Source organism: Asparagus officinalis, chromosome 1 (assembly GCF_001876935.1).
Source record: "Asparagus officinalis chromosome 1, Aspof.V1, whole genome shotgun sequence".
Classification (NCBI taxonomy): domain Eukaryota; kingdom Viridiplantae; phylum Streptophyta; class Magnoliopsida; order Asparagales; family Asparagaceae; genus Asparagus; species Asparagus officinalis.
In genome coordinates, this window is record NC_033794.1 from 123,522,336 (window position 1) to 123,537,860 (window position 15,525).

General features: G+C 40.0%; 1 protein-coding gene across 1 annotated transcript; it reads right to left on the bottom strand.

The window, feature by feature from the left end:
* LOC109840986 (eukaryotic translation initiation factor 5-like) lies at positions 2,628-5,675 on the bottom strand. The gene is made up of 2 exons (XM_020409828.1): positions 5,523-5,675; positions 2,628-4,275 (listed from the first exon to the last, which is right to left on the bottom strand). The coding sequence occupies exon 2, from the start codon at positions 3,948-3,950 to the stop codon at positions 2,628-2,630; it is 1,323 nt and encodes a 440-aa protein (XP_020265417.1). The 5' UTR covers positions 3,951-4,275; positions 5,523-5,675.

Consider the following 15,525-nt stretch of genomic DNA (forward strand, 5'->3'; position numbering starts at 1 on the left):
TCTGCTTTTTCAAAGTTCTTGACCTCATAGATTGACATTGGTGGACAAGAATATCAAAGCAACTTTATAAATTGTACTCAACTGATTTAATCTCTCCCCTAACAATTTGGAAATTTGGATAGCATGCAACATGCGATGTAGCATTGCCTTCTCAAAGAAATTTAATGGAACCAAATGAAAGGCCTAAACTGATTGATTCTCTCCCTAACAATTTCTGATTCGGAAGTGATTAATTTTGACGGCAGGCAATTGCCTTTGCAAGAAATATAATGAACTCGGATGGAATCCCTAGACTCGACAAGCAAGCGAGATTGGACGCAGCAAGCCTCTGGCCAAATGAACTCTTGAGTTTCCATCTGCTATAGATTTTTGTTGTGTAGGATGTCTTGTCAAGGGAATCCATTCCTCTATACTTAAAAAAGAAGGATCCAAAGATTTTTGTTCATTCTGTGGTAAATACTATAGTAAATTACTATGTCATAATTTACTGTTTATACTACTAACAGTAATTTACTATATTATAAACAGTGTCCTTTAAAATATAGAGCGGTAGACATGATTTCTAATTTTAAACATACAATAATCAAATTAATGTATTAAACACTATAGGGAAATATGTTCAAAATGCAATATTTAAAAAAACAATGGGTCGTGCTTTGCAATGGGTACACACTGGTACCCATGAATTTCAATATAAACTTCTGGATGTGGCGAAAGAAACAGAGAAAATATACCTTGTCCATAAACGAGGACAGGAAAACGTAGAAGTAGATAACGCGAAGATGCACACAGATATAAAAGCTTCGAATCAAATTTTTTTTTTAATAACAACCTCAACTCATTATTAAGAAGAGAAAAAATTGAGACTAAACAGTACTTATATACCATATATTCACACTACTTTAGCACTTACATAACCTAAGTTACAATTCGTTGAAATTATATATCCAAACTTGTTTAAATTTTGTATGTTGTTACCTTCTCCCATGTGTTAGTCACATGTCAAATTTTAATGGCGTTTACCCTCATTAATTATAGTACTTACTTCTTTATCATGTTTTTTCTCTTTTCCCCCCCTTCTTTATCATGTTTTTTCTCTTTTTCCGAAGGCGATAACTTGGGTAGGGGCTTAAATTGTGTTTTACCAAAAGCGTGTACAAGATTGGACTAGCTTTTTTAGGTTAAAAAAAGAGGCCCTTATTTAAGATATTTTGAATTATATCCACCTTAGTTCAATCCTAACCTAGTTAAAGCCTTAATCAGATTAGTGAGAAGTTGCCAAACACATCCTATCTGTCATTTCGCCTTCGGAACAAGAATTTCTCTCTGTTTGTACATCCAAAAGCAGGAACTTCTCATGGTCTGAGCATATCACCAATAGTCAGAGTTGGACGGTATACCGCCTTTGAAAGTTGAATTCCCTTTTCATCTGACTCAAACTCTTAGAAATTGAATTCCGCTTTGACACAGCATCCTCTCTTCCTCCTCCTCATACGAGGCACAGCTATTTAAAGATTTTTCTATAGATTTGTACAGTTGACCTCTTTTTTGTTACTTCTGTTAGACATTTATATAAAAAAATCCCTAGTAAACACAATTGAATAATGCAATAGAAAATAAAATTCTGCTAGGAGGGATATCCATAATTTACTAATACAAGGAAGAGAGTTTTTTCCAGCAGCCGAAAAATCAGAGGGATGAGAGGGCCTCCGTTATTATGTCTTTTGACTGTTTATCCAGCGTGGTCTCCGTAGAGCCTAGACAAAGAGCCGTTCTAATTAGGGGTGCTAAACCGTATCCGTATCCGAGGAAATATCCGTAACCGTATCCGTTAGGATACGGATATGTTTACTCAAATCTATAACCGATAGGGTATGGTCACGGATGTGGGTTTTGTAGTGAAATATCCATATCCGTATCCGAAATATCCGAATACATATTAGTCATACTTTTACGATAGTTTCTATCTACTTATATCCACGTGTATATCCGTAACCGTATCCGATTTTAACGAATATGGTTATAAATTTTTCTTACCGAGATATATCTGTATCCAAAATGAGTAAGCGGATATGAATCCGAGCAGTATCCGGACAAATACACCCCTGGTTCCAATCTTTGAAAAACCATGACCATACCAAAAAATAAGAAAACGTAATTATCACTCAACGTGTCTTTCTTTGGCCGCAGAAATAAAACACCAACTTGACCCCCTGAGCTTATCTAAAGGTACCGCCTACATTTTCATCATGCCGTCGCGTCACCGAATCATACACGCAAGTAAAATGCAGATAACAAGACCGCAACAGTAGTAATGAAGGCAAAGCGCTTCTAGCAATATAAGATATAAGAACAGACTTCATTATTTTAAGTACCATTACATGAGATAACAAGACCGCAACAGTTTTCCATAACAATCTCCAAACCACAGAAGAGACTAGTAAAACAAATAAGCATCGACCTCGACTGACGAAGCAAACACAATACCGACTCGACTGACGAAGCAAAACACAAACCGACTCGACTCAAAACGCAAAAACAAACCTGACTCGACTCACAAAGCAAGCAAGCAAGCGACATTTAACTGCAGCATACTACTAGGCGCCAGCAGCTGGAAACTGTAATCTTCACTCCTCTTCAGATTCAGACTCCGCATTCTGGCTGTCTCCTCCCGAGCCCTCTTCATACCACTGAACTATAACCTCTTCCTCCAGCAGATCAGCATCATACAGAACCTTGAGAGCAATCGCAACCTCCTTCACCGCATCTCCACTTGCCTTCCCACAGAAAGACTCCACAGCTCGTAGTAGAAGCATCTGGGACCCTTCATCCTGAACAGCAGCCGACAGGTAATTCTTCTTCTTGCCCACTTCCTTTGCAAAGCCTTTCCCAAGGCCTCCAAAAAGAGCTTCGAATAGCGCTGACATAATCTCTTGTGGGGTTCCTGCTGCAGAGCCGAGGAAAGACTGGAGCTGGCTTGGCGTCGAACTTTTACTCAGTCTACTCTTGATCTCCGAAACAAGGGTTTCGTAGCTGTTTTGCTCAGGAGTGGGTTTTGCCCCTGCTGCTGCCTTGTTTCCATTTTCCTTTGGTGCGGTCTTCTTCTCCTTCTCTGCTTCTGTAGTTGAGAGCATCACCATCTCAGCAGTCACGGCACTGAGCTGCTCTTGAATGCGCTGGCGAGCAGCCTCCAATGAGGTGTCAGTCTGCCACTGGACATCGTCATCATCGTCATCGTCATCTGCCACATTACGATCTTCATTCTGGCTGCCAGCAGGTGAGTTAGAGTGATCCTCATCAGAACTACCATTGGCTTTCTTAGAACTACCGTTGGCTTTCTTCTTCCCAGTAGCAGCCTTAGAAGAAGCGTCCTTGGACAAAGCACCCGTCTTCTTTCTAGAATCTTTCTTCAGCTTCTTCATTTCTTCGTCAGCAGCCTCCCCTTCCTTAAGACGCTCCTTCTCTGCTCTCCTCATTGCTTTCTTGTCCTTGGACCCCTTCTTCTGCTCCGGTGGATTCTTCAATATGAAAGTTGTCAGCTTGTCCCTCATATCAACATCAGAAGTAAAACCACAGGCAGCACATTTCATGGTGATCATCTCAGTCTTGGTAATGATGATCTCAGTTTCCGGGTTTCCGCACCCGTAACACTGCACATATTTCTTGATGAAGTTCTCGAGAAGCCCAGCCAGCTTGGCAGTGTCGTGAGCTCCATTAACAAGGGAAGTCCCAGTCTTCTCATCGAACTTGGATTGTGCACCAAGCTCGCATCCGAAATACTTAGTGGTGTAAGAAGCTGGTCTAGCCAAAGCTTTTGCAATCTCCACCATGTTCACAATGTTCGTCTTGATGCCATTGCCACGGCCTTCGATTTTAGTAATCATTTTGGGCATCTTATACCTATAGAAGGCATCATCGCTGTTGGCAGCACCAATGTTCTGTAAAGCCATCTTGCTCAAGTGTTGGGAGAGGATACGACGTAATCAGAAGCAAGATGCAGCAGATTCAAGAGTGAAGTACTCTTTTGCGAACTTGTTATCGGCGTGGGCAGGTTGCATAAACCAGCAACCAGAAGCACAATGCTGAAGTGGCCTGTGATGCATAAAACTCTCAAAGGAGAGTCTGTATCTTATCCTTGAAGTAGGAGAATATTCTCCAAGTAATCCAATTGTTCCCAAGTAGAGAGAATCTCCGGCAGACATAAAAGAAGCTTCAATCTTCACACTCTCCACTTTAGCAGTGTGCAACAACTAAGAGTAGAGTTGCCACCACTTTCTAAGAAGGAAAAAAGAGGGCTTATTATAACAAAAAAAAGGAAGTGGGAAAGACTTGATACAAGTACTATAGGCATCAGATACTGAAAATGAAATATTCAGCCAAGTAAACAGCCACATTAACCATATATGTATGTGTGCTTATGTACCATAAATCTTACGCATGCTTAAAACCCACAATGTGCAACATAGAACAAATCCAGTTCTGGAACATCATTATAATATTGCATCGAACTTATGTTGCATGGGTATGGGTACGAGACAGAAATTCTGTGAAAAACTAGGTACAAGGACACAGCTGATATCACACACACATAAATTAATAATTATGCTGTAATTAGATCGAGGGTAGGGTTACAATACACATAGGGTGTAACTAGATTAGTTATACACCCTATCATCACCGTTGGATTCATAGATTGATCAAGACTAAATCACTCAAATATTTGGTGAGGCCCACATAAGATTTGCCTCCTTTTTTTATTTCTCATATAAGATTTATTTCCTTGATTTTGTTCCCTTTTGTTTCTTAATTAAATTTATTTGTTTTACATACTAGTATTTCCATACGCTAATGAAATACTTAAGAGCACCTCATTTTGTTGTCATCTTACAATATTATTCGAGCGAAGACCTTTCCCAGAAGTTGTACGTGACTTGAAATTCTTAGAAGTTATAACAAGTTCAAAGAACTGATGGTTTCTGATACTTCCAAACCAATTAACGAGGTTATTTGACTTCAATCGAGGTTTTCTGAAATTAAAACGAAAAAAAACATCTGGAGGAAATAAATCTTACGTGGTCGGATGGTCCTCGACCAATATTTCAAGTGATTTAATCTAGATCAATCTGTGAATCCAACGGTGATTATAGGTGTGTAACTAATCTAGTCAAGACTAGAAGATGATTCGTACTCACGCATCGCTTTGATTCAATACCTCAAAAATAATAGATTCAAAATCGCGAATAAATTTTTCCCGAAACACCACTCAATGAAAACCCCCAAATTAAATTCTCATTTTAGATATCAGAGAAACATTGCAAAAAAACAAATTAACTTGTACCTTAACCATCAAAAACAACAATAGATCTCAATATTATTCGTTTATAACAAATTAGATCTTAAATCAGAAACGCCTAAAAACCCCTAAGTCATAAAAACTCACTATTTTTCTATTCAGAATCTTTTCTAATGCTGGGGAACTGAAACGAAAGAGATCGGAGATCGGAGAAGGGTGAGATTCTTACCTTAGATCGAAAAAAAGAGATCGAAAACGAAAGAGATCGCCGCCTTCAGAAGGAAACCCTAACCCTAGCTTCGGCCTGCTGGAAGAAATTGCGAAGGAGCTTCGGGGCTGAGATGAGGTATTTATAGGGCAGAGGGATCGCCCTCTCTTGCAAGGATTAGGGCACCGCCTTTGATTTCTTCTCCTGAGTGGGCCCCTGCAGTTTCCTCACATTTACACTTAAAACCTTCTTTTACGTTTTTTTTCAGTTTTTTATTAGTTTTTTTCACCCTATTTATTGGTTTTAATGTGGTGGGATGTTAGATAATGTGAAGATATTATTGGTTGGCGCAGCGAATTGGAGCTGGACTTCTCTATTTATTTGATTAGTCTTGTCGTTTATTAATAGGCACACGTTATTCAAGGGTCCCTATTATTAGAAGAGCGAAACTAATACTAATGTTGCATTAGTAGTGAACATAATATGGTGTTATTTGTTTGGGTCTTTGGGGTTAGAATTTGAATTTATATTTAGGTTATTGTAGGACTAGGATTCGGATTTAAATTTAATTTGTTATTAGTTTAGGATTAGAATTCGAATTTGAATTTAACGTATTATTAGTTTAGAACTAGGACTTGGATTTCAATTTAATATTTTATTGGTTGTCTAGGATTATTGTTAGCACTAGGATTTCAAAATCCACGCTCCGTTCCAACTTTATAGTTTTTGGTGAGAATTTTCTAAGAGAAAATCTAAGTTAAAATTGGTGTGGTGTGATTAGGGGTGGAAATGAACCAAATAATTAATAAATGGTTCGATAATTGTTCGAATAACTATTCGGTCATATTCGATTCGATAGTTCATTTATCACTAAACAAATATTTTTTAGTATTCGAGTTTATTAACGAATAGAATTTAACCAGATATATATTCGATTCGTTTGTCTATTAAATATTCGTTTAAAATTTGATCACAGCTTATTATTTGTATTATTGCACATATGATGTCATATTTTTAACCCACTTACCATTTCTACTTAAATTTTATATATAAATTTTAAGACTTAAATAATCTTAAATCTGTTTTCTAATTAAAATTTTGATTTAAATATATATACATCATATATTATAAAGAAATAATTTTTATTTATAAATTTTAATACTATTTGAAAATTAAACTCTTTAGCGAAATAAATATACTTTGATATTCGATAAGTATTCGTGAATATTCATGAATATTTATCAAATACCAAGTATTCGAGTTCGAATTCAAAAAACTAGATATATGAATAATAGAGTTCGCATTTGAATTCGATAATTTTTAACAAATACAAATATGAACACCTTAGTATTCGATTCGATTCGATCATTTACCACCCCTAGGTGTGATCCTACTCCGTGGATTTTCTCTCTCCTCTTCTCTTTACTTATTTAAACATTTAATGTATTCCAAATTAAATACATTTAATTATAATATTCTATATTTCTAAATCATTTATATATTGACATTAATGTACTTAAGTTTAAAATATTCAAAATCAACTTCTATAATTTGATTTAATTCGTTTAAAATGTAATTTATTTAATACTATTTAATTACATTATATATTTTATATTTAACACTAAATTAGATATATTTATTAGTTAAAATTTATTAGATATATATTTTTTAAATATTTAATATTAATATAGCACACAGATAGATCTCGGCATTTTTTATTTTAATAATTTCGGATATGAAATATATAAATACATAACTATTTTATATATATATTATATTATATACTATATATTATATATATATATTATAATATATATATATAATATATAATTATATATATATATATATATATATATATATTATATATATTATATATATATATATATATATATAATATAATTAATATATATATATATATATATATATATATATATATATATATATAGTATATATATATTCATATACTAATGTATATATATATATAAATGCTTTAATAAATTAACAACATATAGTTAATATTAAATCATTCAATCTATTTGAGTATCAATAATGTTTGATATAAAATTTTTTAAATATATTTTATATTTACATATTTAAATATACAAATTAGTTTTTATATGATCGAACACTAGTAATTTTCTTTCGTATACTGGAACACAAGTTATTTTCATTTATATGTGTTATGGTAATTTACCATCCAAAGATAGAGATGTCGGAAGAATGTCTGCATAAGCCCAAGAGAGTTATGGCTCAAACCAACTTAGAGGCTCAAAAGCCCAGCCAAGGTCAAGTCACTCGACCAGAGGAGCAGACAAGCCATATTTCGATCATTCGGTCAAGGGTCATCATGATCGACTCGAAGTACGGGATCAGTCGTCCCATCGCAATTAAGACGACTCCTCGAGCAGACGACTCGACCATACACTCGACCCAAAGCTCACTCGACTATCGGGTCGTCGAATCATAATAATGGCTCGCAGATCAACCCACCTCGACTAAAGGGATAAGAGCTGAACAAGTTCACTTCAGATGTCAATCGACACAACAGTATTGAGTAGTCACATCAAGATCTCCATTTTAACAAACCTCGTGCCCAAGCCGTTTATTCTGCTTACAAGTCATTTCCTAGAAGATTGTCATGATGCTTTCCTGTGCACGAATGACTTCTCCTCCAATCGCCAGCCGCCGCTTGGAGAGAGAGAGGGACGACCAAGTAGCCGACCTATCCTACGCCCTACCTCTTCTATCAAATCTAGGATACTAAAAAGATATTTCTTTCCTGTACTTGAATGACCTCCCTTCTAATCGCCAGCCGACATCTGGAAGGAGAAGGATGACTCAGCAGCTTGACTGCTCACCCCTCAGTCGCCTCCTATGCATAGTCAAAGCCAAGGGTCAACCTCTCTAAGGCAAGGGACTATAAAAGGAGGGATGAAAGGTAAAGAGAGGGGTAAGTGATAATTGCTTGGCTACTTCTTCTTCATAAAAACAAGGAACCTACCTTGGTTAAAAGAGAAAGAAAACTAGTAAACTCTCAAAAGAGTACGCTCCAAGGACCTCAATGGCCCAAGGACCTTCCCCCAAATCCCACTCAAGCTGCATAACTGACTTGACCGTCGGAGGTACAATAGGGGAAACTAGCCCCGTACTCCTGCGATTCTTGCATGTGCAGGTTATCAGCCCACCCCGCACGCTCAGAATCGGGCATAAAGTAGGAGGAGGAGTCGGCCCCAACATTCATCCTCTCCCTTCTCCTCAGCGCCGTCAGGATCGAAACTGCATCCTACGGTGGATAACCCCCATCGACTGTTTGTTCACGAATATCAACAGTTTGGCGCCCACCGTGGGGCCTACTTTTTTCTCTGAGAAGAAATACCCAATTCTAAGTCGGGGCCTGATATTGTTTATTCTTGAAGAGTATTGGAATTGCACCATTCAAGCTAAATAAAGCCTAGAATCGCATCATTCAAGCTAAGGAGGATTAGCCTATGGCTATGAGGAGCCAATGTAGGTGTAGCCCTCGAGCGCTCCAATAGCTTTCTGGGGAGTATTTGTCAAGTAGAACCCCAAAAGCCCTCCTAAGAAAAGACACACCACTATGGTGCTTGTCTGGCTTAAGAATGAAGCACAAACTTCTAATTGCCACCACAGATGAAAACCCCCACCGCCTGGACAGCCAAGAGGCCTGGGGTTGGATCACAAACAGGCCCCCAAGGGTTATGATCAAATCCAGTGTCGCTCAAGCTCCCGTCAGTAATGGCTCACCCGATCAAGGAATAGCGATCAAGTCTGTGGTAGGCTCCTCGGACAATCACTACCTCCAAAGGAGAGTCCTTCCTCACCAAAAGATGGGATTGCGGGAAAAACTCAAGGGCTCGCCATCTGGTCTTCTCAGGAAGATTAACAGCTCTGGCCCCCAACCGCTATTCGAACCACCTAAAGTCAAAGTAAGAACTGGTGGTCGAAGCATGTGACTCACATCCCCCAACAAAAGAAGGCTCCTCCATTTATAGGATGGTCCGACTGTCGCTATCCCTGGAAACCTCAAAGGGAAGTCATGATCCCATCAAATTCCAGGGAACAAAGCTTTGGCGTATGGGGCTCTCACCAACAAGAAGCCCCCATCACAAAAGTTGCCTGTGTCTCCTCCTGTTGAGCACTATCCTCCAAAAGCTCAATCAGCACGACTCTAGCCATATAGCGCAACCAATGGTGGACAAGCAAGATCGGTTGAAAATCACCATGTCCACCATTGACCTGTAATGATCTCAACAAAAACTCCAAGCAGGTCCTTGGCTGATGAGATGACAAATATGTCAGCAACTCAATGACGCCCAAAGCCAAACAACTCACCCTCGGAAGGAAGAGCAACCCTCGATTCCGGGCGTTCCTCAGTTTGGCAACAAAGACAGTCAATGAAGCAACAACTTGCTCTCATCAAGGTAGGAATGTTCACATGCGAAAAGAAACAACCAAGGAAACTCCGCCTCGGTGACCCTGTCTCTGGCAAAAGCCATCTTCAAAATGCATCTGGGCAAGAAACATGAATTCGACGCGACTCGATGGAATAAATGTGAATGAGCTGTACTCTATCATGTATAAATTCCAATAATCAATGGAAATGTCAAAAATGAAAAAAAAAGACATCAAAGACCTAGTCAGCTGGGCACTCGGCTAAGTCGATAAAAGTCTTTGGTACCTCCTCAGGGTAAAACCAAGATACAATCCTTTTTGCTGATTCCCATAGTCGACTATCGGCTCCTAATATGGGTAAGCCCGAGGCGCAACGACTCCTCAGTCGGTTATGGGTAAGCCCGAGGCGCAACGACTCCTCAGTCGGTCACAAGACCCTGGTGCCGCCTCAGGAAAGGCCTAAGGTGTCACGATTCCTCAGTCGATCACAAGGCTCTGGTGCCGCCTCAGGATAGGCCCAAGGCACAACGACTCATTAGTCAGCATAAAGTCCTCGGCTCCTAATCTGGGTAAGCCCGAGGCGCAACGACTCCTTAGTAGGTCATATGACCCTGGCGCCGTCTCAGGACAGGCCTAAGTGCCACAACTCCTCAGTCGATCACAAGGCCCTGGTGCCACATCAGGACAGCCTAAGGCACAACGACTCCTTAGTCGGCATAAAGTCCTCGGCTCCTAATATGGGTAAGCCTGAGGCGCAATGCTCAGTCAGTCATAATACCCTGGCATCGCCTGAGGACAGGCCTAAGGTGCCACGACTCCTCAGTCGATTATAAGGCCCTGGTGCCACCTCAGGATAGGCCCAAGGCACAACAACTCATTAGTCGGTATAAAGTCTTTGGCTCCTAATCTGGGTAAACCCGAGGCGCAACGACTCCTCAGCCGGTCATAAGACCCTAGCATTATCTCAGGACAGACCCAAGGTACCACGACTCCTCAGTCGATCACAAGGCCCTAGTGCCGCCTTAGGACAAGCCCAAGGCGCAACGACTCCTAATCTGGGTAAGCCCGAGGCGTAACGACTCCTCAGTCAGTTATAAGACCCTGGCGCCGCCTCAGGACAGACCCAAGGTGCCATGACTCCTCAGTCGATCACAAGGCTCTGGTGCCGCCTCATGACAGGCCCAAGGCACAACGACTCCTTAGTCAGTATAAAACCCTTGGTACATTCTCAGGGTAAAACCAATGCCCAACGACTCCATAGTCGGCTCAAAGCCCTCGACTCCTAATCTGGGTAAGCCCGAGACACAACGACTCCTTAGTTAGAACAAAGCTCTTGGCTCTTCTTAAAGATAAGCTCAAGGCACAACCTACGGTTCGATTCCTTCTGCTCTCATCATCCATAGTGGTCAAGACCTTGGTACCTTCTCAGGATAAAATCAAGGCACAACGACTCCTCAGTCGGAATAAAGATCTTGGCTCTTCTTAAAGATAAGCCCAAGGCATAACCTATGGTTCGATTCCGTCTGCTCTCATCAACCATAGTGGCAAAGACCTTGGCTCCTAATTTGGATAAGCCCGGGGCAAAATGACTTCTCAGCCAGCTCAAAGACCTCGGCTCCTAATAGATACTGGACTGAAGCTAATAGATACTGTATTCGCACCTATTTTCTTCTCTTTCGTCTTTGCAGTCATAATGCCGACATCAATCAAGATTTGTATTTTGTCTTTTAATACATAGCATGCCTTGGTAGGATGATGGACCCTTCTGTGATATGCATAATATTTCGGGTCATTCGTCTTCTTTGCTTCTTCATGATTTGTAATCGGTGGAAGTTTAATCTTGTTGTTATTCAGAAGATATTTAAAAATAATCGGTACTTCGTCGTCTCTGAAAGAGTATTCTTTCGGGAATCTGGGTTCTAAAGTCTTGGCATGTCTTGGAGGTTGCTGAGTCTGATGTTGTGCCAGCTGGAAGGATGATTATTGTGGTTGTTATTGTTAAGGTTGTTGTGAAGTTTGATGTGTATCAACAGCAGTTGCAGCTCCTTTACCTTTACCTCTGGGATTAAAATTCTGCTTTTGAGGATTAGCTGGTGGCTGACCTCTCTCCAACTTCTTCCTCTTGAGAAAGCGTTCGGCCTGTTTACCTCGTACCTTCAATTCTTTCCAAGTCTTAAAAGGCACAACTCCCATGACTTCTAGGACACCCAAAGAAAGATTGTTGTGGCATGTCTGAAGAATAAACTCTTCGGTGAGTGGATCTCAACAATTTTACCACTTTGTTTCAGAATCGCTTGACGAAGACATCAACTGACTCCCCATCTTTCTGCTTCTCGTCCAACAATGTACAGATTGATACTTTGGTATCATCGTCGAAGAAATTTTTCAGGAACAAACCCTCCATATCATCTTAACTGTTAATGCTTCCAGACTTAAGATGTCGGTGCCAATCGAAAACGGGCCCATAAAGGGTCCCAACGAATGACTGTACCATCAAAGCTTTATTTTCGAAAATTGCATAAAGATGATATTTGAAATAGATCAGATGTTGAGTAGGTAAACCCCTGCCATCAAAATGAGTAAAGTTAATTAAACTGAATTTTGGGGGATAAGGAATCGAGTCCCACTCCCTGGGATATGGGCATGGAATGCCCATTTTCTTTACTTCTAGGGCCGTCATCAAAGCATTAACTTTGTTTTCAAGCTCCTTCATTTTCTTGCCCTCATCCATATTCTTCTTCAAGTAAATTTGAGAAGGTTGGGTAGATGATTTAACCGGACCGCTCTCAGAATCGTCTTTATTAGGAGGAGGATCAGTAAAGATAGTTTCATCCACCTCATGATCACTATCAACCTCAGTTATCCGGACAGGTATAGCATCATGTCTACTAGATTCAGCCTTTTGACTTGATTCCAGCTGTTGTTGGTGTTGCCAAGCCTACAAATCTCTTATCTGTTGCATTGTCAACTCCATTTCTATTTTTATCTCAGCTCTGATCTCTTCTCGTTGCTTAGCTAAAGCTTCGTGCAACATCTGAGCTAGTTGATCGGGCATAATTGTGAATGATTCTCTGGCTTGTCTGACACTAGACATTGTATCGTCAAAGGCGATTGCAGAACAAGTATCTGAGAGTTCCTCATCTGAAGACAACACTTCATGCATTCTTCTATAGTATGTGTCTAGTGGCCCTTCGCTATAGCCGTGACATTCTTTGGGAAAGGCCTTGACCAACTCTTCCTCCTGGAGAAAAATCAGGATCAGGGTTGATTGAATGTTGTTTTCCTCTGTCGGTCATATTGATAGTGACATCTGGAAACTCATCTTTTTGAATAGCGGGCTTCTTTTTGTTGAAACGTCTCATCTTGGGTTTTAACGTCTCAGCGGAAAGTATTTGAAATACAGAGACTCTTGGCGGTTCGGTTCAGCTTTAGAATAACTGCATTCTGATAATACCGCCTTAATGAGTCTCTTGCATGCACAATGATGACTTGTTTCTCGAACAGTCCTTTTTCGTAACTTATTTCCTCCTTTGGTTTGATAGTACAGCTCATCAACGTGATGATTAGAACAACCTATCTTTTGCTTTTGAACTTTATTGTCATACTCAGGATAACTTGTTGTTGCCCCTAAGCGGTACAAAGTTATGTGTTTAAATCCACCCCCCCTACGGGCATGGAGTCTTTACAGGCCCCAAACAAGAGTGAATTGGTATTTTTTTTCTTTTTGGGCTTGTTTTGTTCTGATAGGAGGATATTTACGACCCCCAGCGTAAGAGTTTATTTGTGGTTCATTCAGAGGACCCAAACGCTCTTTTACTGGTGTTTTGTTTTGAGGATCAGATGAAGGTCTGAGACGGTCTATCATCGTGACTTTAAATTTTGACAAATCTAGGCTAACCTAAGATTTTGTTATAGATGTAACTACAACAGGCGGATCCGGAATAATCATTGTCGGGGCTGAGGGAGAGGCTTCAAGCACTTCTTTCTAGTTAAGACGTTTGCGTGTATCTCAGGTAAGTTTTTATTGGCCGAGACACTCGCGATCGTCCCGATTTGAAGAAATATTCTGATAGCCTGAATTCTAACCGAGACTGCATTTGAGAATCCAAACCTGACTGGTCCGCAGTGGTTGTTTGGAAACCACTTCCTTCTTCTCTTCATGTCTTTGTTGTAAAAGAGTACGGGCACGGGCGACGTTTGCACGACGCTTTTGTATGCGTTCTTTAAGGGTCGAGCAAGCTCTTTTAACAAGAGTCCACTCTTCCATCGTGAGTTGAACAGAGATGTGAGTGGTTTGTCGTTGAGGCAACTAGACCACTTGATGCTTCCTCGACTCTAGGTTCGTATAGTAACAAACCCCGTCGGTTTGTTCCAAGGCCTTAGCCAATTGATGGGCACAGCGTTGACGTTGTCTCTGACGAGCCCTCTTAGCCAATGCCGGTGAGCTTTGATTCAATGACTCCTTAACTGAAAAAGAGTCATTTAGAGCAGATGTGTTGCAAGTAGAATTCTTAGCAACTATCGGGCGAGAGTCTTCACCCGTAGCCTTCATCGGAGTTGAAGACTAGAAAACCTTTTTAGAAGATTAAATCTTCCTGCATTTGCGAGGCGATGAAGATTTTAAGGATGAGGATGACAGATACTCCTTAAATTTTGCCTGATCGAATTCGTATTCGATCTCTTCGTCAATCATTATCTTGATTGGCTGCGACATGACGGTCTCGGCAGTGAGACCATTGGCTCCCATTGTGATCGCCAATTTGTTTTCATCAGAAACTGTTTTCATTATGGAATCTGTTAAGCTTCAGTCATTTACAATGAATTACATAACAAAATAAAAAAGTTACAATTCCTTGGAAAATAACATAGAAATTATTTATCAACTCCTGCCTTTGTGGGATCTTCGCCTACGCCGAGGGTGCGTTAACCCGTGGACCACCGAATCACGAATTCTGATTGAATTGTGAATGTTTTGAGGGTTCTTTCTTCATTTAGAAGCAAGAATAGATTCAATGAATATCTTATCGAAGTAAGATGAACATTTTTCTCAAGATCAAGTCAAGGCTTAGATATTAAGGGATTTCCCAATTGTTAAAAAGAGATGAAATCTTGAAATTCACTCAAGCCTTTTGAAAATCTCTAATCAATTGCTCCAACAATAACCTCTCTGCTCTATGCTCTCTGCTCTCGGATTCTATGCTAAAATGCTACCCAAGGGGTATTTATGGCCTCTGAAAACTGTAACCGAAATAGGACAACATGGGGGGATATTGTGCTTCCGAGATAGTTGTGACTGTCTCGGCTTCCGAGACAGTCATGACTATCTCGGAAAGCCTAAACTGCCTAGCCGTTTTTTTTATAACCGCTCTCCCACATTTTAAACACTATTATTTTGGTAGTTATCAACATGATTCTCGCCCACAACATCTCCCACATTCTTTAACAATTAATGGTCATGTGTCATGCGCATTCCCAAGTAGTTTCTGAACTCTTCAGAACTGTCTCGGACCGCGTGCGAGACAGTCAACATTGTCTCACGTGCGAGACAGTCAATATTATCTCACGTGCGAGACAGTCAACATTGTCTCGCGTGCGAGACAAGCAACACTGT

Excerpts from the sequence above, each read along its gene's own strand:
- LOC109840986 (XM_020409828.1), bottom strand. The coding sequence starts at position 3,950 with ATGGCTTTACAGAACATTGGTGCTGCCAACAGCGATGATGCCTTCTAT.